The following is a 24,396-nucleotide window of genomic DNA, read 5'->3' as shown; positions in this document are numbered from 1 at the left end:
ACACGGGTTCGAGCCCTGTTCCGGGAAGATCCCACATGCCACGGAGCAACTAAGCCCGTGAGGCACAACTACTGAGTCTGTGCTCTAGAGCCCGTGAGCCACAACTACTGAGCCTGTGTGCCACAACTACTGAAGCCCATGCTCTGCAACAAGAGAAGCCACCGCAATGAGAAGCCCACGCACCGCAACGAAGAGTAGCCCCCACTCGCTGCAACTAGAGAAAGCCTGCACGCAGCAACGGAGACCCAATGCAGCCAAAAATAAATATAAATAAATAAATAAATTTATTTAAAAAATTGATGGCTGTGGTGATCAAATAAAATCCTGACTATGAAAGCATTTTATTGATTGTAAGGCACTAAACATATGTAAAGGATTATTATTGTTGTTAGATTTCTAGGAACATGTACAGTAACACCACCTAGCCATTCTTCAGTCCCAGAACCTCAGGAAGAACCCTAGAAGTCATAGAGGAGAGGGCCCTGAATTTGTTGCCCTTATAAGCTGTTTCACAAATCTGCTCAACTCTAGCACGGGATGAGAAACGGGTCAATTATAAATGGTACTAACTAAATAACACTTCACTCTACTCAACACGAAAGAGCCCCCATATGTTTTATGACCACTAGCTTCTCAGTATTAAGAACAATTTGGGATATGAAGTGCAAATTACAATTTACAGTCTCTCTCCATTATCCGTGCATATGGAAGGGAGAAAACAGGGTGGGTGATCGTAGAAAGTAGAAAATACTAAAGTCACACGGTATAGAATGAGTTCTCCTAAAGAATATAAAATCCTAAAGTCACATAGTGTATGATATGATTCATAATCTTTTATTCAGACTATAAGCTGGGGAGGCACTAAGAGATCATTTATTTGATATAATTGTTCTGGGGTGAGTCCCTGAGGTTGATGAGCCATATGTAGATAATTCTGACTTTTCTCTAGTATGACATTTCATTTCACAGGTGAAGAAAATAAAGGCGTTCCTTAAGCCAGCTGTAAGACTTCCCCATCGAGGGTTCTACCCAGGAGATCTCATTTCTAGAAGAACTCTGATAGAAACCCTCACTGCTGTCACACAGACAGGTTTGACTATTTGGACTGGTTTCACCTCCCAATTCAGTGGCATACCTAGTAAATATTCTGGCCAATGGAATCAAAACATACAAATTGACTTGTGCATGTAGACAACCTTAGTAGCTGTTACAAACAACAAGCATGGAAGTCTGTGTCTTTGTGTTACCAACAGAACTGACTGGAAAGTGAGCGCTAGTGTACATCATTTTGTCCGTATCAAGCCATGGGACTGACTTGACGGCTTGTCACTGGAATTGGGTGGTTGTTTGGCATTGCATTGCCACGGCCTAGAGGTTACCACATTTTTACTGTGAGTGAAATTTTACTGTGAGTGAAGAAAATGCGAGTGTTCCAGGTATCCCAGGCATGACACAGGTGCTCAAAGCAGGCCTCAATAGTGAGTGATCATCTCCCTCAGGCTGGCAGTTGCTCTCGGGCTGATATTGAATGTTACTATACTTGGAAAGTTGGTCACGTCATCCTAACATTGGTTCACGTTCAAGAAGGGACAGGTAGACAGAGCGCTGTGGTGTCTGTAGGCTTCGTGTGCTGCAGAAAGGCAATTGTGATTGAGAGATCCCTGGTTAACTGTGGTGAACGGTGCTTGGTAAGAACTTGAAAACCCCCAAATCTTTCATTTCCCTGGGGCAGCTGTCTCTGAGCACCATTAGCCCAATCTGAGTGCTAGTCCTTGACCCCTTTGGCCCTTAATATGTATATTCATGACAATGACATCATTCACTGTTTTCGCCCTTTATCTTGCTTTTGTCCAGATGTTGCCTGATGTCTCACATCCTTCTGTGTGTGCCTGCCTGGCCTTTCCAAATGAAGTGTCAACTACCCCAAAGCAGGGGTCTGGGACAGCTCAGTGGACCTGCTGACCATCTCTAGGCCTTGTGAGGGATTCTGGAGGGCCTCCCGACTAAACACATTTCTCGATCCAGATGTTCTTGGGGCCTGAAATTGCTACTGTCAGAGCACTTTAGCTGGCTAATGACAAAGAAAGCTCCTGTTAGGAGGGGGAAGGGTAAGCTGGGACGAAGTGAGAGAGTGGCATGGACATATATACACCACCCAACGTAAAACAGATAGCTAGTGGGAAGCAGCCACATAGCACAGGGAGATCAACTCGGTGCTTTGTGACCACCTGGAGGGGTGGGATACGGAGGGTGGGAGGGAGAGAGACACAAGAGGAAGGAGATATGGGGATATATGTATAAGTATCGCTGATTCACTTTGTTATAAAGCAGAAACTAACACACCATTGTAAAGCAATTATACTCCAATAAAGATGTTAAAATAAATAAATACATAAATAAGAAAGAAAGCTCCTATTAGAATGTTCATTTCAGGATACTGAACCATTATCAGCCATTAGCACCCGCTCCTGAGTTAGTATATCATAGAGCCTTACCCTCAGCCTTCTTTCAAAAGCTGAAACGTTGCCTTTGTTCTGTTCCTTCCGCTGCCGCCACTCGATGAGGTTGGCGTTGTGCTCTCCGGGCAGTGAGATGTTGCATTTGCCCAGGGTGGGGTTGACCGCCCCGGACAGGATGTGGGGCTCTGAGCTGAGGTTGATCTCCATCCCACTGGCAAAAGTGACACGTAGGGAGCCGTCTGGACTCACCCGATAGGTACTCTGGGTATTTTCTGCAGACAGAGGAGCACAGGAGGAAGACGGGGAAGAAAGGGAAGCACAGAAGCAGAGGAGAGACAAGTTTAGCTTTAGGAGGTTAAGTTTAGGAAAGGATGAGCAGGTGGGGTGCCGTGGACCTAACTGCCCTCTGGGCTAGACAACCACTCTGACAGGCCGACACGCTCTTTGTCCATTTGGGTCTCGTTATGTTCACAGCTGGGCTGTCTTGTTTCTTGGATAAAAGACTCCTGTGTAATACTGCAGGCTGTTTTTGTTTTGAAAAACTTTCTCATTTTTAAAGAATTCCCTCACAAACTCCCTTTCTGACTCGGGGGATTGGCCTCCTCCATTGGATATGCTGGGAGCTAGAATGAGCAGAGTATGAAGTTTAACTCAGCATCATCACTGCCTCGGGACACCAGCACAGTTGCTGGACTCCACAAAATGATACGCTGACAAAGGTCGCCACCGATCCTTTTAGAGTGGCTCAGCCTAACACTAGAAAGAGTCCTTAATGACTGGGCAGAGAGAAAACAATTCCTCTGTGTCCACTTCCCTCGGCTTCCAAGACATTCTTTCCAAATCCACCTCCCTTCCTCCCTTCCTTCCTGTTTACTCCTCTCTTTCTCCCCCCTCTCTCCTTCCTTCCCTCCTTTCTTCCTTTCCTCTCTCCCTTCCTTCTTTTTCCTTCCGTTCCTTTACTTTCCTCTCTTTGAACAGAATGAGCTTTTAATTCTCTCATTTCCCTTATATTCCTGCTTGGTGTGTATCCTCATTCATCCTTTTTATTCACCCATGTCAGCATTGCTCTAGAATCCTAATCTCAGATGGGACACAGACTTCATTTCTTTAATATAACCCAATCAGAGCTTAAAGAGCTTTACAAACAGTGTTGGGAAATGACTTGATGGAAGAGTAGATTTGGCAGGGATTTAACCTCATAACTCCCACAGGGATGTGGTCCAATGTTGCTATAGGAACTTTGTGAAAGGTGTGACTTTGTCTGGGTTTCAGCCTCCATAGCTGGAATATCGCGAGAAGAAGTCATCTTCTCAGCCAAAAGTGAATTCTACTCATTGACGGTGTGCAGAGGTTTGATGGTAGAAGTAAGAGAGATGCTGTTAGAGTCAGGCGAAGTTGGAAATATTCTTACCTTGTTTTAAAATATATATGGTACTAGTTGCTGTCAAATTGGTTGACATGAGGACGTTTTCGCGGTTGGAAGTATCTAGCTCCACTTTTGTCAGCTTCTCCAGGTCACTGTGGAAGCTGCTGACCTCTCCAGTGGGAAACGTTGCATTGGTCAGATGCCCCTCGGGGTCATACCTGAGGAATGTAACCAATCCCAATGTTGAAGTCTCTTGGCAGTGATAACAGGCTTTTGCAAAATAAAAATCACTTGGCAGCTAATACAGTTTAACTTTGAGTGATAACAAGTATTATTAACCTTGTTCAATAAGAAGAAAAAGGTCAGAGAGATGATTAATCAAACGAAGGTATTTTTTGCTGCTTCTGAATTCTTGATGACTTCCTTGAGCTGTGCTGTTTTACAGAAAAAATATATCTGGTAATGAATCACTAGGGTGGAAAACTGATTTATGAATCATGTCCTGCTGTGTGCAATGTTGCAGGGAGCCCTCCGTTTGCAATTTGGGTCGATCCCATCAGATGTGATGGGTCACAAGGACCAGCAGAGGGTGCTGTTGACAAAGAAAAAGGAGGCATGACCATCCGCCGCCCCGCCCCGCCCCGCCCCCACCAGCCTGAGAAGGCCAATAAACTGATTTTGCACTGTGATAGGAAAATTATGTTTGCTATTCTTTAAGTTGCCAAATTTGAAATGAATGAATCATTCTTCCAACAAAATGACCAAGCACAGAAGACAATGGAAACATGTTCATTAAAACATTATGGAGCCCTCTGATCTCAGTGTCACTTAATTTTTTAATCTTTTTATAATATAGTACATAATGTGTTGTAATTTGCCTATATGAGTAAGACACCAAAAAAAAAAAATAATTACCCGGGGTAATAGGCAATAACCTATATCTAGAAATATAGTCTTGTGAGTTGACTTTAAAAAAAAAAAATCAGGGCTTCCCTGGTGGCGCAGTGGTTGAGAGTCCGCCTGCCGATGCAGGAGACACGGGTTCGTGCCCCGGTCCGGGAAGATCCCACATGCCGCGGAGCGGCTGAGCCTGCGCATCCGGAGCCTGTGCTCCGCAGCGGGAGAGGCCACAACAGTGAGAGGCTCGCGTACCACCAAAAAAAAAAAAAAAAAAAATCAGAATTATTGGCAATCTCACTGTCCTCCAAATGGAAACTGCTTCCCTGAAGGCTTTTGATGTGGAGCTGTTCTTTTATTGCCAACAGAACCATGAAAAATAAACACTTCATTAAAAGTAAGGACATGCACTTGGAAACCCATTACTGTTTTCAAGTTGCAAATTACAAAATAGTTAAGTACTTTTATTTGCTTTTAAAATGTTAAACAACTATATTCTTTTTACCCAAAGTGAGCAGGATACAGCCTGAACACAGTGGTGGAGTCTGGCTCTACTGCCTTCTCCCTCCAAAATTATGCAAAATGGCCTAGTGATTCAGTGTTAATCCACTACGCTTTAAAGAGCTCAGCCTGGATAGCTGCTGAAATTTTAAAACTTAGACCAGCCTTTGGTAGGCTTGGGAAAAGGGGCTAGACATTATTTTATAGGACAAAACTGAACTTGAGGCTATACACAATGCCATCTCAAGTTCAGTTCTGTGTGTACATGAGTGTGTGCACGTGCACACACATGCTATCAGTTAAAACAGTCAGGCATGCAAATAAAAATAATCAAATAGGTCATTTGACAACATAGATATGGCAAGCCCTAGTTGTTTAATTGGATGCACCCTTTGCTTAAATGGATTTCAGTCAAAACGGTTATTGGCATGTTGCAGCTATGCTGCTAAGGCCTCATTATCGAGGAAAGGCTGAAGGGTGCTGTTTGCGCCTGGGGTTAATGGCAAAATCCTCCCCCCTGCTCAGCCCGTTTGCCCATGGCCTGCTCGGGGCTCTGTGGCTGCAAGAAGAAGACCCCTGATGAGAAAGGGGCATGGAAGGGCCTGAACACCTAACACAGCCCCTACTTTGTCTGCCTGGTCTTCCTTCCAGGAGAGGAAAACAATATCCAGTTTTGATTCTTGCAAGGTACCAACCTGCTTTTCCCCGTAGGGAGGGGTTTCCAGGCAGCAGACAGAAAGAAGCTGCTGCAGGCCCCCCTCGCTAGGGAGACTGTGGTCCCACAGCCTGGACTACTCAGGCAGTTCCTCTCTGTTTCACATCCATCACCAGCAACTCTGCCTCATTGGTTTCCCTTTCCTGATTTCTAAAGGGTTTCCTCAGCACTTGGCAAGGTCACTCTTCATTATTCCTCCAGGAGATCTGACCTAAGATGCTACGCATGCAGGTTTCCAACGGGCTATCCAGCTCAGGGCAGTTTCTTTCTTTCCCAGTCACATAGCCCCTTGTTTTAAAGCAAGATTTCATTGAAAGGTGACGGCAGTGGTCGTGCCCACTTCTCAGGGCAAGATGACAAGATCAGATGTTAACTGAGCCATCCATGAGCAGAGGTCAAAAATCTGAATGAACCTCAGCAGTGGCCTGTGGTGTAATTCCCTGGATAGATGTAGCTGGGAGGCTGCTGCCTGGCTCCTTGTCTGCTGAGAGAGGCTATGGAGTGGGGATAAGATAGAATTTCCCATAGTCCTGCCCAGGAGCTAGAGAGCTAGAAGGTTGTATTGTCTGATTTCCTTTCTGTGGCTGGATAAGCCTCCTTATTTGAAAGTGTACATTTGACTTTATCATAAACAAAGCACTCTACCTTGAGGGCGTTATGCTAAGTGAAATAAATCGGACAGAGTACAACAAATACTGTATGATCTCACTTATATGTGGAATCTGAAAAAAAACAAAACCAAAAAGCTGAACATAGAAAACTCATAGAAAGAGAGATCAGATTTGTGGTTACAAGAGGCGGGGGGTGGGCGGAGGAATGGGACGAGGTGGTCAGAAGGTTGAAACTTCCAGTCATAAGATACATAAGTACTGGGGATGCAATGTACAACACGACAATAGTTAACTGCTGTGTGGTATGTATGAAAGTTCCTAAGAAAGTCAATCCTAAAAGTCCTCATCAGAAGGAAAAAAATATTTTTCTTCTTTTTTTTTTGTATCTATATGAGATGACGGACATTCACTAAACTTACCGTCGTCATCATTTTGCAATATATATAAATCAAGTCATTATGCTGCATGCCTTAAACTTATATAGTGCTGTATGTCAATTATATCTCTGTAAAACTGAAGGGAAAAAAACCCAAAAGACAAAGCACTCTACCCCCCAGTACACTCACCCACCCCAATTCTGCTAGTCACAGTCAAAGCAATGGCATTTGTTGGTGTCTGCAGTGTGGTGCCTCTCCTGGGCTCAGTCAAAACCTACAGGCCCAAGTCTCTTCTGTGGGGTCATGTTCAAAGGAAGAGCAACAGGCAGATCCCACAACTTTGGAAAGATTGCTCCAAACTGGATAAGAAATAAAGGAAGCCTTTGATTTCTTATGGCTTGCTTGAGGATTTTTTGGTTTTTTTTTTTTTTTTTTTTTTTTTTTTTTTTTGCGGTACGTAGGCCTCTCACTGCTGTGGCCTCTCCCGTTGCGGAGCACAGGCTCCGGATGTGCAGGCTCTGCGGCCATGGCTCACGGGCCCAGCCGCTCCGTGGCATGTGGGATCCTCCCAGACCAGGGCACGAACCCGTTTTCCCTGAATCGGCAGGCGGACTTTCAACCACTGCACCACCAGGGAAGCCCGAGGTTTTTTTTTTGCTGTTGTTGTTGTTTCCCCTCCATCACAGGAGACTGCATGTTTCCAGACTGAATGTCAAAGAAACAAGTTTAATCAAAATCTCTTACGCTGTTCTGTGGGTTTCCCTCTGGTGCCTGCATCCTTTGGTGCAGTGAACACAAGCCAATATGCTGCAACTGATCCCCTCAGGCCGAAACAGGGCTGTAACTTCCACCTCCCTGCCCCCACTCCCCCTCCCTACCCTGGGCTGCAAACTCTGGTTGGTGAATTGTGTGATCAGGCATTAACTGTTGCCTTCATGGTCATCAGGAGTGAGCTTGGTAAGAGGAGATTTGCCATCACCTTGACCCTTCCCGTCCCTGATTTTACAGAGTTCCACCGTGTGCGTGCACACACACGTCCCCGTGGATCAAAGGAAACATTTGTAAAGGAAATTCAGAATTCATTCTTGTTCTTGAGGAACATATAGTTTACGTTAGGGGAGATGATATTTACACATTATTAAAAATATATTTGGTCTGATATTCTCTCATAAGGGATAGCCTGCCCTTTCCCTTGAGGACAATTTAAGCCAGAGCTAAACCATGCAGGGTAAAAACTAGGAGCTCCTCCATCTTTGCTCTTAAGAAAATATTGAAGATTATAGAAGAAAAACTCATTACTTATTTTTTGTTAAAGGAAATAGACCCTCTTTACCCCCTCATGTCAGAAACCTCACCAACCTAATAAGCATTCTTTAGGAAATACTGGATTACCCTTTCTTTACCAATAACTTCATGTGGCTTCCTATGATTCAGCCCAAGTCCATAATACCCTTCTATCTTCACTTGTCCTTCATTCAATAAATATCAGTCTTGTGCTAGGTACTGGGGATACTGTGGTGAATGAAATTCAAAGTCTAGTAGCGTAGAGAAGATATGCACACAAATCACTCCGATGCCAGAATATTGCCATATACTTCTGTAAACAAGGAGCTGCAGAAGCTCAGAAGAGGCAGAAGTTATTTCCAGGCAGGCTGAGCAGAAGAGAAGGAGGTGGTATTTGAATCCTGGAGGGTAGCTGGAGATCAATCCCTTGGTAGGTAGAGACTGGGGACGGGAGGAAGGCATTCCAAAGGCAGGCACACCGGTGGCTGGGCTGACCATCGAGGGACGCGTGATGCTGGAGCACAAGGGTCCTCTCGCAGGGGAGTGGGAGATGAGAACGGAGAGGCATGTTGAAAGCAGAGCACGGGGAAACTGGGGTGCCAGGCTCTGGAGGAAAGCATGCAGTCAGTAGACAATGGAGAGGCATAGGAAGCTCTTCAGGGGGAGAACGGTATGATTCAAGCACTTCTTTGGTGGCAGTGAATCTCGGAAGGGAAGCTATGGAGCAGGGAAACCTGTTGGGAGGCTAACGCCTCAGCTTGTGTAAGAGAAGATGGTGGCCTCTTGCCTTTATGAAATGCATTGTGATTGCCTATCCTTGGGACCAGCCTTCCTTCCTAGGTTGTAAACTCTTGCATCTTTAGAGACAGGACACGGTGTCTCATCACCTCTGTATTTTCGGTGTGTGGCACAGAGCAGACTCTCACTGCATATACTTGTTGAATGAGAGAAACAGGATCTGCCAGTGGGAAGGGGAAGGAAGGGGTGGGTACGAGAGTCAGCGTGGTGAGAGGATAGACAGAGCCATCCCAGGTGGTGTGGAGGCTTAGCTTACACGGACGTCCTGTGACGTGCAGCTCATCTTCCCAGCCAGGCTCTGAAAGCTCGTTCGGCCAGCAGCCTCTCTTCCTTCTGTTCAGTCCCTTTCTCTTTGGTAGTTCTCTCTCCCCAGCATGAGCCACGACAGTTCTCTCTGCCCATTCCTGAGCCTTATCGAGGGCATAAAGCACAAGGGGAAGGAACTGAGCAAAGGTGTCCAGTCTGTCTCTGGAGTCCTGAAGGAACTGTTGGCAATTCTACGTTCTTCTTGCTTAAATGAAATCCCTCACCTGCCCAGAGGCAGGGGCCTGGACCATGTGGTGCCTTAGTTCTCTCCCTACTCTGAGATTCTCAAAAGCACTGGAAACACTTCGATGTGTTCGGACTGACTATTTATTCACTTACAGAACCAGTTCTGCATGGGAATCACATCCTCTGCTTAGGCAAATATCTCACCCAGAGACGTGGCTTGTTTACCTTGCCCCGACCCGGCCCCCACCCCCCGGCCCCCGGCCCGCTAATCTAATCAGGGAGGAGGGAGAACCTCCCGTTAGCCATCTTCCATAAGACTGAGCATTTGTAAAACAGCCTAGAAGGCACCCGGAGCTATCGTGAGGCCATTTCCAAGTTGTCAGCGAATGGCGTTTTCTTGGGGGGTTGGGGGTGGGGAATGTGCGAACCAAGTCCCGGGATAGACAGAACACAGAAAACCAGGGATCAAGAGATCATGCTCCCACAAAGGTCAAGGGCCTGCGGAGCTGTCAGCTCGGCCTGCACAGCTATATCCCCAGCACCAGAACGCTGCCAGGCGTATACTAGCTGCTTAGCACCTTTTCAGTTGAGCGTAGCAGAAGCCTTTGCCAGGGAAAAGCTTGCAAAACCAGCAAGGGCGTCCTGGCTATTCTTGCAGCCTCTGCTGGGGCAGGGTCATTGCAATTAGGAGCCCGCCAGCCCCTCGGGCCAGAACCCCTGCCTCGTTCCTAGTTGTGCTTTGTCACCTCCCTGTTAGCCATTTCTCTGTGGTCAGCTTTTCCCCTGACACTCAGGACACTTAGGGGCAGTCAAGCATCAAGTACTAATACTTGGGGTGTGCAACTTTGATCCTGGTCCAAGTCAAACGGAATTACGGAAAGCAGTGAACTATTTAAACAACATCACACTACACAAGACAAGCCCACATACTACCACGGCACCAGATGCATTTTAAAATCCCATTTGGACTGTCCACACTGTTCACGGTCACCTGTGTCAGTTCTCCCTGCCGTCGTTGCTGATAACCGAAAGTTGAACGGATTACTGGCTTAGCTACCTCTAGGCAGCAGTCTTCCATCCTTCCAACTTTTGCTTCCGTTTCTCTTTTTCTGTTTCTCGTCTCAGAACAGAAATCTGACGTCCACCTTGGCAAAGGATTTGTCACCTTTTGGCCAAAGAAGGCAGCCTCTCTCTCCCCCCAGAGCAACGCTCAAGTTCTTTTTTTTTTTTTTTTTTTTTAAGATGTTGGGGGTAGGAGTTTTTATTAATTAATTTATTTTTGCTGTGTTGCGTCTTCATTTCTGTGCGAGGGCTTTCTCTAGTTGTGGCAAGCGGGGGCCACTCTTCATCGCGGTGCGCGGGCCTCTCACTATCGCGGCCTCTTGTTACGGAGCACAGGCTCCAGACGCGCAGGCTCAGTAGTCGTGGCTCACGGGCCTAGTTGCTCCGCGGCTTGTGGGATCCTCCCAGACCAGGGCTCAAAACCGTGTCCCCTGCATTAGCAGGCAGATTCTCAACCACTGCGCCACCAGGGAAGCCCAACGCTCAAGTTCTTTTAGGAGGGCCTGGTAACAGTGGCCCAAGGCCGCCTTCTACCGACCGCAGCGTGGCTGTAACCCTGACTGGAAGAGCAGGTCCGATTCGGTGCTCCCTGGCTTCAGAAGGAGAAGGAAAACCTCGAAGGAGTGCTCAGAAGCGGCTAAAGCGTTGGAGGATAAAAGTGAAAGGAACCAGAGTTTGTACAGAGTAGTCTGGGAAGAATTAGTTTCATTTTGAAGGTTGGGAAGTTGCTCATTCCCATATGTACAGGCAAGAACCGACGGGGACAGCATTCCGTTGGGGACAGAACGCACTGCTCCAGGAGGAAGAGGAACCTTCTCTCCACAGAGGGTTTCGGCATAATACTGGCTAGAGTTGCGAAGGTGGGAGAAGGAAGAAATGAATATCCAGCCCCCCTTTCTCTTTCATGGCGCTCTCATACTCCTCTTGTCTTGCTACCGCAGCAGAAATCTTCTAGCTCCCCAGACTTCCCATGGTCACTCTTGTAATCCCAAATCCTCTTCCTTTTTCTGGAAGGCAGTGGGGGTAGTAGTGGAACAAGCAGTGGGCTAGAAGCTCAAAGATCCGACTCTAGACCCAGCCAACCAGCAACGTGAATGGGCAAATTAGTCCCCTACTCTGGGCCTCCGTTTCCTTATTTGTAAAGTGACCTCTGATGTCTCCTTGTGGCCGTAACATTCCATGATTACCCCCACGTGAACGCCTGTGTTTCTCATCTCTTAATGCCTCAAGATTGGTTACCCGGGCCTCCCTGGTGGCGCAAGTGGTTGAGAGTCCGCCTGCCGATGCAGGGGATACGGGTTCGTGCCCCGGTCTGGGAGGATCCCATATGCCGCGGAGCGGCTGGGCCCGTGAGCCATGGCCGCTGAGCCTGCGCGTCCGGAGCCTGCGCGTCCGGAGCCTGTGCTCCGCAACGGGGGAGGCCACAGCAGTGAGAGGCCCGCATACCGCAAAAAAAAAAAAAAAAAAAAAAAAAAAAAAGATTGGTTACCCAACAACAATGACGTTAGATGCTACTTTTTTCTCACTGCCCGCCGAGTCCTGGTAACAGGCCTGGGCTCCGCTTGCTGTAAGTATCCGTCGGGACCACAAACTATCCGACTACAACATCCTGCTCTCTATCTGACATCATCAGTTCTCCCCTCTGTATTGGATTATTTTCATCAGCACACAAATGTACCATTATTTCTTTCATTTTAAAAACCTCCTTCTGATTACTCTGTTCCCCCTCGACTCCAGTTTCTCTGCTTCTCGTTACAGCAGTGCTCTTCAGAAGAGTTCTTTACTCGCTGTCCCCAAACTCTCCTCCCAGTTTCTCTCTTTATTATTATGATTATTATTATTGAAATATAATTAACATAGCATAAAAGTCACCATTTAAAAGTACACAGTACACAATTCCGTGGCTTTCAGTACATTCATAACATGTGCAACCATCAGCACCATTTCTAGAACCTTTCCATCACCCCCAAAATAAACCCCATACTCACTGGCAGTCACTCCCCATTCACTCCTCTCCCTAGTTCTTGGCCACTGCTAATCTGTTATACTTGGTCTCTATGAATTTGCCTTTTCTGGATATCTCATATAAACGGAACTATATAATATTTGTCCTTTTGTGTCTGGCTTCTTTCAGTTAGCATAATGTCTTTGAGGTTCATCCATGCTGTAGCATGTACCAGAACTTCATTCCTTTTCATGGATGAATAATATCGCATTGTATGGATGTACCACATTTCGTCTGGTTATTCATGACTTGATGGACACGGTTCTCTACACTTCTTGGCCATTATGAATAACACTGCTATGAACATGTGTGTATCCATTACCTCTTAAACCTCCTCTGCTAAAGCTTCTGTCCCCCAGTGCCCACAGCACTGAAGGTAAACAATGATCTCCACAGTGTTGGATGGAACGGTCATTCTCCGTGCTTATCTTACTTGACTTATCAGGAGTATTTGACATGGCTGATCACTCCTTCTTCCTTGTGTCCCTTGCTTTACTTCGCTTCCAGGACGTCCCACTCTCCTGGTTTTCTTCCTACTTCACTGGACTTTCTTTCTCAGTCTCTTTTGCTGGTTCCTCTTCATATCTTCAACTCAGTGTTGGGGTGCTCTAGGTTCCATCATCAGATCTCTTTTCTTCCTTGACTACACTCACTTTTCCATGAAGATCTCGTGGCTTTAAACACAACCAAAACACTGGTGGACGCTAAATCTGGATCTCCAAATTTCACGTGTCCAGCCTCTCCCCTCAATTCCAGACTCATAAATCCAACTGCCAACTTGCTATTTTCCCTTGGACGTCTAAACTGATCATATCCAACCCTGAACTCTCACCCAGCATCAGGTACTCCTTGCCTGGTCTTCCCCATCCTGGTAAATGGCAAGTCCAACACCCACTTGCTCAGGCCAAAAACCTTGGAGTTATTTCTGACCCTTTTTTTCCCTCATACCCCACATCCCATCTGTCAGTCCTGACGGCTCTATTGTCAAAATATATTTAGAATATTATCACTTACTGCCCTCACTCCCTGGTCTAAGTCACCATTTTGCCTGGATTATTGCAATAGCCCCCTCCCTCCATTAGATTCCTCTACTTCCACCATACAGTCTGTTTGCAATACAGAGTGATTTACAAATGTAAGGCAGATACTGTCACTCCTTTACTTGAAGCTCTCCAGTGGTCCCACCTTTTACTCAGAGTCAGAAAGTCTTTACAGAGGCCTGCAAAGCCCTATGTGAAGTGGCCCTGGCCACTTCGTTATCTTGTCTCCCTACTATGATTGTTCACTCCACTCCAGTCACAGTGGCTGCCTTACTATTCCTTGAACATGTCAGATTTGTTCCTGCTGCAGGGCCTTTGCACTTGCTGTTCACTCTGCTTGCAATGTTTTCCCCCTTCCTCCCCGCCAGATACCCACACGACTCACTCCCTCACCTCCTACAGGTCTTTACTCAAATGTCACCTTCTGAGTGAGGCCTTCCCTGACCACCCAACCTGAAATAAAAACCCCTTCTGCTCCCAAATCTTGATTCCCCGACCCTGCTTTATTTCCTTCACAGAACTTATCACCATCTGAAGTTCTGTGCATTTTACTTGTCTCCCTCCAGTACAATGTAAGCACTATGAAGGTAGGGATTTGTATCTGTCTTGTTCACAGCTATATCCCCAGCACCAGAACGCTGCCAGGCGTATACTAGCTGCTTAGCAAATATTTGTTGAATAAATAAATGAATGGTTAAATGGGTTATTTTGTGGGGTTTTATTCCTCTAGTTTTATTGAGGTATAACTGACAAATAAAATTGCATGTATTTCAAGTGTACAATGTGATGATTGGTAAATAAGTGAACGGTTGAACTGGTTATTTTGAAAACTAGTTAATAATTCTGCCATTTCTTGTTGCTTAACTGAATTTAACCATTAGCTTTCAAAATAGTTATTCGTCGGGCTTCCCTGGTGGCGCAGTGGTTGAGAGTCCGCCTGCTGATGCAGGGAACACGGGTTCATGCCCCAGTCCGGGAAGATCCCACATGCCACGGAGTGGCTGGGCCCGTGAGCCATGGCCACTGAGCCTGCGCGTCCGGAGCCTGTGCTCCACAACGGGAGAGGATGCAACAGTGAGAGTCCCGCGTACCACACACACACACACACACACACACACACACAAAGCTATTTGTCTAATTTCAGCTGCAGTGTGATCTTGTGTGAATTTGTGAAAAAAAGAATTCTCATTAGAACTTTTATCTTTCTTAAGGGTAGTATATTTCAAAATGTGGGCTCTTGAGTCAGACTGTTGCAGTTTGAATCCTGGACATCTCTGTGAATCAGGACAAGCTCACCATGCTGGGCCTCGGTTTCCTCATCCATAAAATAGGCAAACCAGGAGCACGTATCCCATGTTGTTATTTTGGGGATCAAACAAAATGCTTTATGTAAATCACCTACCCTAGGACCTAGCACATAGTAAACCCTCAGTGAACAGTAGCTTTTATTACTTTCATTAAGATGTAAGAGAAATTTTTCAAGAAATAGAGGAAGACCTGCAACAGAAACTGAATACATTTTTCCCAGTGAAACTAAAATAGCTGTCCAGCTCTTTTGTATAAGTGGCATTTCTTCGGGAAATGATCCAAAACTTGAAGGCCAACTGTTTTGTCCCTTTCCTCAGGAGGGTTTCGTGGGATCTATTCTCTTCATATTCCCTACATTCTCACGGAAGAGTCACACCTGGAACTCCTCGTATTTAGTATCTCCGCTTCTCACGTTCCTCAACTTGAATGCCATTTCAGGCTCTGGGTTCAGTTCCATGGATTATCTTCACTTGGAAAACTGGTTAAAAATTCAGCAGTTCCCTTCGTGGGGAAGATGCTTGCCGAGTGCTAGCAAACTAGCTTTCTAAATGGGTTGACTTGCAAATAACATTGCCCAGCCTTAAAAGGCAAGGACAATGGTCTCTATTTCCATGACAGGACACCTCCTAGTAGCCTGCCGTCAGACACACCTTCTGTTAATTCCCAGTTAAACAAAGTTATCACAGATCCGGTCTGTGAATACCCAAATGTATTGGAGTCTTTGCCTTGTGCAGGGAAACTGGGGGGAGGGCGCAGGACTGTACTGAAGCTTTTGACTCCACATTTCCCAGAAGCAGCCAGTGGAGTGCAGCTTCTCCTGTTTCAGCATTTGCCCCACGTCATTTCACAACTTAAACTGAGTTGGGCTGGGCTGGGCTGTGCACACATTCATTCATTCATTAAACCCCACAGGGATCAATAAATACTAGTTAAACTACACTGCTTCTTTGCTACTTTAGAACTATTTTCTAGTTTTGTCATTTAATTTTCCCTTGTCTTCCCAGCTATGCTGTAAATTTCTCGAGCACATGGACTTCCGCCTCATTCTTGTCTCATGCAGTGCCACGCTTGATTCTTCATTCAGCCTATGTTTTTATTATTATGCCCTGCAAAAGTGCTCTGGAGAAATGGGTTCAAAGCCTAGGAGTTGGGTAAAATTTTCTCCTTGACTTTTTTTTTTTTTTTATTGTGGCTGTTAGGAGAAAATAGCATGCAACACTCAGCAATTACTAAGTCATTTTCCCACTGTAATACAATTACAAATGCAAACCTAACAAACCCCATGTTGAGAATTTGAAACTTACTCATAAACGGTTGTCCATCCATTTTCGTTACTTTTGGTAGCCAGAAGCCCTGTGTTCCCTGGATAGGTCATCAAGGCCAGATTGTAGCCTTGGGCTGACACTCTTTTCAGGACTCCGTTGCTGCTTATGGTCAGCCAGTACACCTGCCCGCCAGGCACCACAAGCCAAAGGGGCATCCCGCTTGCGTCTCGGCGAATGTGCACAGAATTGCCGTTGTTGCTGGTAATCGCACCCAAGTCGCCTTCGGCATTGTAGGTGAAATTATACACATAGTCCCTCGTTATCAAGTTCAAGGTGTGCAGGTGGGTTCCATTGACAGTGAACTGGTACAGTTCCTGATCAGCAGGTGATGCAATCTCATAAAGGTTCATGTCATTCAAGTGGGCTTGGTTCCTGCTAATGGTACGAATTCGAACATTCCCAAGGTCTGCCACATAGAGGGTACCATCAGGTGACACTGCTAAGGAGGAAGGGGCTTTCATCTTTGCATCTTTGGCATAGCCACCATCACCTGTGGGAGAAAGACCCTGATGTTAATAGTTGTGGTCACAAGCATTTATACAAACATACCATATACAGAAATCGCTGTGCATCAAGAATCATTTTAAAGGGAACAATCAGTGAACCAACATTCTCCACATGCCCCAGCTGGATATTTGAAACCCATTATTCACAATTCTTGAGTCAGTGCCGCTAAAGATGAACAGTGAGATGTAATTCTCTCAGTTAACACCAGTTTTGTGAAATCGTCAATCCTGCTCTTCTGTATCTATTGCATTGAAAGATACAAAAACAGCAAATGATGACAGCCACCCCAGACCTAGCCAGAGACTTACGCCTGTCCATGCTCACAGCATCTATCTCAGGGCTTTCCAGTCCTACTGTGCCCAGACACCTTTCTTCTGTTAACTTTCACTGTCACATTGTCAAAGTACACTAAGTCTGCAAGTGCAACAATGATTCAGTACATCAAATTTGATAACTGGAATAAACATTCCAGTCTTGCCTTGAAAGAAAGATACCAATTAGCAAAATAACTATAAAACTAGTTGTCTAGGAAAACATTGGAAATATCAATCAAAAGTCATATTGACCAAGTTGCTCACTCTTGATTCCTCTGTCCCAAGGAAAGGTAAAGATTAAAAGAACCATTTGGGCGTGGATGAGCGGTTTAATAGGACTGCATGCAGCATGGAGGGATGTCCACGTACCAGCAATAAATGCATCTATTGACATTTACAGGACTGTTTACTGTCTGGAATATCCACTCTGTGATTTGGAGAAAAGGCTTTTTTTTCCCCCCTATTTCAATTGGAAGTAAAGGGCACTATTGGTTATGGAGAAAAGTTTGGATTAAAAAAAAAAACAATGTGGGCTTCCCTGGCGGTGCGGTGGTTAATAAGAATCTGCCTGCCAATGCAGGGGACACGGGTTCGAGCCCTGGTCCAGGAAGATCCCACATGCCGCGGAGCAACTAAGCCCGTGCGCCACAACTACTTAGCCTGCGCTCTAGAGCCCACGAGCCACAACTACTGAGCCCACGCGCCACCGCTATTGAAGCCCGCACGCCTAGAGCCCGTGCTCCGCAACAAGAGAGGCCACCGCAATGAGAAGCCCGCGCACCACAACAAAGAGCAGCCCCTGCTGGCTGCAACTAGAGAAAGCCCGCGCACAGCAACAAAGACCCAGCGCAGCCAAAAATAAATAAATTAATAAATAAATCTATATATATATAAAAAAAAAAAACAGTGTAAGTAGGAGACTGATGTCCTGAGAACCCTCCATTGTGAGATTTAATTTTGCCCTTGTATCCTGAAAGCAGTCTGCTTCTAGTCCTTTGGGTTTCAAATAGCACACATTGTTAATCTGGAAACCAGTCACTTATTGGAAGTAATTTTTTCCTTAGCTAAATCAGTATATGTAGGTTTTACCTAGCTTCCCTTTCTCCAAAGTACAAATAATATCATGATCTTACATTTGTAGAGTGGTCTTAGCTTCTTAGAGTACCAAAACTTTTATTATACTAGTTTATCTTCAAAACAGCAAGGTGATATAACTGAGACACGTGGTCTCTCTACTTAGCAGATGAAGTGAGTCATGAAGGGGTTTTATGGCTTTCCTAGGGTCACTCAGTGAGTCAGTTGCAGAACAAGGACAAGATACTAAGCGGTCTGACCCCCAATCCATTGCTTTCTCCACTGCCTCACACCAATGTTTACAAGTAATACTTTTCTTCTTTTTTTGACTTTTCTGATGCACGTTTTTCTTTTGAAAACAGAGAGGGGGAGCTGCTGAATTGCTAAAAAGGTCATACCTGAAAAACAGTCACAGTTGGGATCAATTTTGCAGTCACAGTCAGTGGGGGCACCAGCCATGATGGAGATCTCGCCATTGGTGGTAACTTGCTGAATGCGGTTTACTTTCCTCTCGTCTGTTTCAGCTATGAAGAGCAGCCCGCTGTGGGAGACGCTGATGGCCCTTGCCGACTCCAGAGTGGAGTGAATTGCTACCTTGCTGACCAAGAAATGATCGATGCCTGGCACCTGGCAGTGAATGGGGCGCCCTGCAATGATCCGCACTCGCCTGTTCTCAGAAATTTGAAGCACAATGTTGTTATCCAAGACATACAATGAATTGTCCAAGGGATTGACTGCAAGGTCTGTTGGCCACTCTAATCGCACCTGCAAAAAGAACAGAACACACACCATTAGGTTACAATATCTTTCTGGGGCCGTTTTACCTTGAAAGAAAAATTGGTTTATTGGTTCCCCGTCTCATGAATTTCAGCAATGTTGGTGTTATCTGGCAAAATTCGGTAGGACAGTTGATTAAGTGCTCTGGTAAACACATTTACCATTTATGCCATTTCCAACATAATGTGAATTATTTGCTGCTATAATTCCAGAAGGATCCTTCTCAGAGTGTGCTCTCTGGACCAGCAGCAAGAGCATCACCTGAGAACCAGTTAGAAATGCAAATTCTCATGCCCCAACCTAGACTTATTGAATCAGAAACTCTGGAGTTGGAGCCCAGCCAACCATGTTTTAACAAGTCCTCCACGTGATTCTGAAGCACAATAAAGTTTGAGGACCACTGCTCTAGGGCTTCTGTGGCACTATGAGATGCAAATCTCTCTCACTGCTCTGTAGATGCATGGAACAGCAAAGTCATAGAGGCATCTGGACAACAGAGTGCTAGAGAAACCCGATTTTACTCTATCAGCAACCTTTTGGGACAGGACCTTTCATTGGCACAGACCTAGCATCTGTCTTGTGGAATACTCAGGTACAGTTCATCAGCTGGGGATTTGGAATCCTAGGTTGTAATGCACTGCTCATGTGGCTTGGCCTGGTTCACTCCATATCCTTCTTTCCTCAGCAAAGAAATAGGTTGGTTTGTTCTTTCATTGGATGTTTGCTGAGCACCTTCTCAGTGCTAAGCCTTGTGCTAGGCTTTGGGCATTCAAAAGATCTCCAAAATGACACAGCTTCTGTCTTCGAATGCCTCATGGTCTACAAGAACCCTTGGAGAGCCATCAGGCAATTACTCTCCATGTCATGAGAAGGATGCAGCAGAGAGGACGTGAGAGCTCTTTACCCAGACTAGGAGTCAGGAGGCAGGGTATTTCCAGAGAAGGTGGTACCCAAATAGGGTCTGCAGTGACCAGTAGGAGAGGAATGGGGTGGAAATGGCAAGCAGCAGAGTTGAGGGCAATCCAGGGAGAGGGAGCAGCATGGGTAAAGGTTCAGAGATTAGAGACAGTATGGCCCATCCAGATACTACAAACAGTCCAGTAAGGCTAATACAGGCTGAGTGATGGGAGAGGTGATTGGTGAGAATCAGGAGGTAGACAGTGGCTAGGTATCAGGACTGAATTGTGCCCCCCTAAATTCATATGCTGAAGTCTAACCTCTAATGTGACTGTATTTGGAGATGAGGCCTTGACAGAGGTAATAAAGGTTAAATGAGGTCATAAGGGTGGGGCTCTCAGGTCCTTATAAGAAGAGGGAGGGCTTCCCTGGTGGCGCAGTGGTTGAGAGTCCGCCTGCTGATGCAGGGGACACGGGTTCGTGCCCTGGTCCGGGAAGATCTCACACGCCGTGGAGCGGCTAGGCCCGTGAGCCATGGCCGCTGAGCCTGCGCGTCTGGAGCCTGTGCTCCACAACAGGAGAATCCACAACAGTGAGAGGCCCGCGTACCACAAAAAAAAAAAAGAAGAAGGAAATACCAGGAATGTGTATGCACAGAGAAAAGCCCATGTGAAGACACAGTAAGAGGATGGGCGTCTGCAAGCCAAGAAGAGAGATCTCAGGAGAAGCCAAACCTGCCAACACCTTGATCTTGAACTTCCCGCCTCCAGAACTATGAGAGTATCACTTTCTCTTGTTAAAGCCACCTGGTCTGCGGTGTTTCGTTGTGGTAGCCCCAGCAGACTAATACACCAGGTAATGGAGAGGTGTACATGTCCAGTTTTATTCTGATGGCTTTAAGTAGGGATGTGACATAATCATATTTGGGTTCTAGAGGGATCACACTGTCTGCTGTTGAGATCATATTGGAGGAGGAGGTGAGGTGGGAGACAGGCCGCTAGGTAAGAGGCTCCTGCAGTGGTTCAGGTGAGGGATGATGGTGGCCTGAATTAGGTTGGCGACAGTGGGGGTGGAGAGAAGTAGATGGATTTGAGACACATCAAGGAGTTAGAAGCGAAAGGACTGGTGTGTGTGTGTGTGTGTGTGTGTGTGTGTGTGTGTGTGTGTGTGTGTGTGTGTGTGTCTGGCGTGCTGGTGCCAAGTGCTGTGCTGGGCACTGGGACACACAGGCCAAGCAAACACAGATCTACTCTAGTTCCTTTCTCGACACAGGAGTCAGCCCAATGCCTACCCTGACATTTCCTCGACAGCTGCTATTTATCACCGGGCACTTCTCAGAGCACTATGTTACGTGCACTCTCGACTCCACCACTCACTTATTCTGTACTTTATTTCTCTTCTCTTATGGCTAAGCAAAGGCAGAAGAGTCTGCCCCATTCCTGGCCAAGATAGTAACAGTAATGTAGCTGCAATTCTTTTTGCCTTGAGTGAAAGCCCGAGGAAAGCTTTGTTTTTCTCACTGAATCCCAAAGTCTGAAAACAAGATATAAGCTATCATCACGTTCTGAGGCCCACTATTTCCAGGTTGGAAGAGGCCTTCCACTCAGTAATGAAGTGGACAAAGGCCAGTCTGAGATAAAGCCCTTCTCTCTAATTCTGTCTCTTAATGGAGGGCAACTGGTGATGTTATAAAGAAGGCAAAGGTTGTCTTTGACCTCCCCTCTTGTACCACTTGGGACTCTTTGCCCCCTGTCTCTGAGTGTCTCTCCCAGACACCCAGCAGCCTCAACCTGTCCTCCTGGCTCTACATGCCCTCAGCCTCGACATAGGCTGGCCTTCTCTGGTCAGTACCATATGCCTCTGGACAGCTAGGAATTTGAATGCTAATGGAGTATAAAGCTGAGCTTCTGTTATGCATGTTCTACAGAGCCTTTCAGACTGAGGCCATTGGATAAACATTAAACACCAGCCTTAACAGCTCCCAGAGCAGTTTGCTGTGATGTGTGCCTCAGCACGTCTGTCTGAGGCCCTTGCATGTCAGCACCCTGCCACGGAGAGGGAGAGCAGGGAGATGGAGCGCCTGCGCTGTGGACCCCTCCACAGCCCTCACTCTGGACCTCTATACACACCATCAGGCTGCTACAGAAGCTGTCTGTGCACGCTGGGCCTCTGGAGCACAGTCCCCCAGGAAATAAGCTGGGGCTGGCTGAGGAAGAGGAAACCAATTGATTTCAGTCCAACACTCGTATTTTGATCAAGTCTGAAGTCAGTGACCCAGAAAAAACAAAGCTGGCAGAAATGACGTTCTAATTATCCCCACTCTGAGAGCTGAGGCCGGGGCAGAGGCCGGGGACGGCACACACCTGGCAGAAGTCAGAGAAGGACATGTTTTGGACTCTGTTCTCTGCTGTCAAGGCTGCCTCTGAGACAAAGGCTGGTAGTTGGAAGATGAGCTGTTAAATTCTCCAACTCGCCCAAGCTGATTTAAGTCAACACTATTGGTGTCATGTTTATTAGGTTTAAAATTGCCTCAAAAATACACCAGCTATTGTGTCTGTTTGTTTTCTGTTCCATCAAATAAGTCACCCTCTGGCAGTTTCCTGTGACTAAAGTGGCCTCTGTGCTTCTGAGACACTTTCTGTACGAGCTACACAGAATCCCTTTAATTCCCATTTGATTTGTCTCTGAAAACGCCTCAGATGAAAGATGTGTGGCCACTTAGTAGTCTAGGGTCTGTCTTTTCAGAAACTTGATCTTTTCACCTCTCGTAGGTTGTTAGTTCCTTCTATCTGCTTCTCATGTTAGATACTCCCTTTTCCACGTAATTTTTCAAGGAACTGGTGCTTTATACCAAGGCATTTCCATAACACACAACATAACATGCGGATTGGAGTCTTTGCGCTCATTCCGGCTGTCAGAATTAGCATCTGTTAGTTGCAGAGAGACCCCAGAATTATAGACTACTGAGGTGGGGCTAAGGTTAACCCCTGAGGGCTGTTGGCATTTATCCAGGTGGAGAGAAATAAACATTTCTTTTGGGGGTGGTGGGAGAATCTTTGCACAGTAACCCAGTCTGCAGGCAAACCATTTGGCCTAATTTGTGGTCATCGCCCCACCTTGTAAAAATACGTTAATTTGCTTGAAATGTCAAAATGTATTCAAGCTAAACTAGCATTAAAGGTCACTGGTGTAGCCGCCAGCTGGTAGAATGTGCCCATCTCCCAACAACCTTCCCTGAGAAATAACCCAGGGCAGAAAGGGGCTCTTGGTCTGGATGTCAAGCCTTGACAGCACCGTGTCTTCCTCTGCTAATTGAAAATCTGCCTTGAAGGCACTTGGCTCTCAGGTCAGCCAGTCCCATGGCTGGTTTAAAGAGCCAGCTGATTTTGACCTAAGTAGTAGTTTATAAAGCAACAGAATCCTATCGGGGAAAATCCATGTGTAACAGCAGTATCTAAATATGAGCCCTTGATTAGATTAAACTAGAAAATTCCTCAGTTATCTCACACTGTAGACACAGATCATAATTTGTAAACGGAGGCTGGTTCCTTCCCATACTACTGTGTAACCCTAGGCAAATGAGGTATCTTCTATGAGTCTCTGATTTCTTCATCTGCAATAAGGAAAAGAAGCTAATGATAGTCTATCTACTTTTCAGAGATATTGCGTGGATTAATTGTGATAAGGAGGCAAGGTACTTACTGAGCCCAGTGCGTGGACAAAGTATGGGATAGCAAATGGTATTAACATGAAAAATGCTCTCAAAGTCATAAACCTTTAGCGCTAGAAGGAACCTAGTCCAGTCACCATTCAATATAGTTCCTTTTCAGCTCCTTTTCCCAGACTGCAGGTGTCCACATAACAGCTTCATGAATTTTGCCTTAGCTGTCCACCACTTGCACTATTATTGCCTTAATATTTTTCTTTAGGGGCTTCCCTGGTGGCACAGTGGTGGAGAGCCCGCCTGCCGATGCAGGGGACGCGGGTTTGTGCCCCGGTCCGGGAAGATCCCACATGCCGCGGAGCGGCTGGGCCCATGAGCCATGGCCACTAAGCCTGCGCGTCCGGAGCCTGGGCTCCGCAACGGGAGAGGCCACAACAGTGAGAGGCCCGCGTACCGCAAAAAAAAAAAAAAAATTTTTTTAATTGACCTACTTTTTAAATATAAATAGGTGCTGCCCCTTCCTTTGAACTGGTCCTAATCAATAACATCTGTAAAATTACAGGCCCACTCATCTGAGCCTTTAATAAAAGTAACTACTGTTTATTGAGTGCTTCCTATGTATGAGGCTCTTTACATGGATTATTACTTTATATGCTTAGAGCAATCACTTGAGAAAGTAACTATCAATATCCCCATTTTCAGATGTCTGCTCTTTGCCTCTATGCCGTCTGATTCCTCACCTAGAAGAGTGGACAGGTTTCTTCACGCTCTCCTCACCAAGTCTGGCCTCCCCTTTACCTGGTTAGATTCAACCTAAAGGTTGATTTCAACCTTTTTTTGTTGTTGTTGCTGCGAAGGTCAAAGCTCATTAGGAGTTGAGTGATTTGTCTTTCTCTCTGTCATTCGTTATCTTTCAGTTCAAT

General features: G+C 46.0%; 1 protein-coding gene across 3 annotated transcripts in view; it reads right to left on the bottom strand.

Moving 5' to 3' along the window:
* Positions 1 to 24,396, bottom strand: part of TENM1 (teneurin transmembrane protein 1) — a 596,609-nt gene that overhangs the window by 25,922 nt on the left and 546,291 nt on the right. For all 3 annotated transcript variants that reach the window (XM_060088152.1, XM_060088154.1, XM_060088153.1), the window contains 4 exons: positions 18,534 to 18,900; positions 16,220 to 16,730; positions 3,871 to 4,043; positions 2,496 to 2,731 (listed from right to left, as the gene is read on the bottom strand). In XM_060088152.1, coding sequence (XP_059944135.1) covers positions 2,496 to 2,731; positions 3,871 to 4,043; positions 16,220 to 16,730; positions 18,534 to 18,900 — 1,287 coding nt within the window. The remainder of the gene's footprint in view (positions 1 to 2,495; positions 2,732 to 3,870; positions 4,044 to 16,219; positions 16,731 to 18,533; positions 18,901 to 24,396) is intronic.

Source organism: Mesoplodon densirostris, chromosome X (genome assembly GCF_025265405.1).
Source record: "Mesoplodon densirostris isolate mMesDen1 chromosome X, mMesDen1 primary haplotype, whole genome shotgun sequence".
NCBI classification, from domain to species: Eukaryota; Metazoa; Chordata; class Mammalia; order Artiodactyla; family Ziphiidae; genus Mesoplodon; species Mesoplodon densirostris.
The sequence above is the reverse complement of the archived record's forward strand: the minus strand, read 5'-3'. Positions and strand labels throughout refer to the sequence as shown.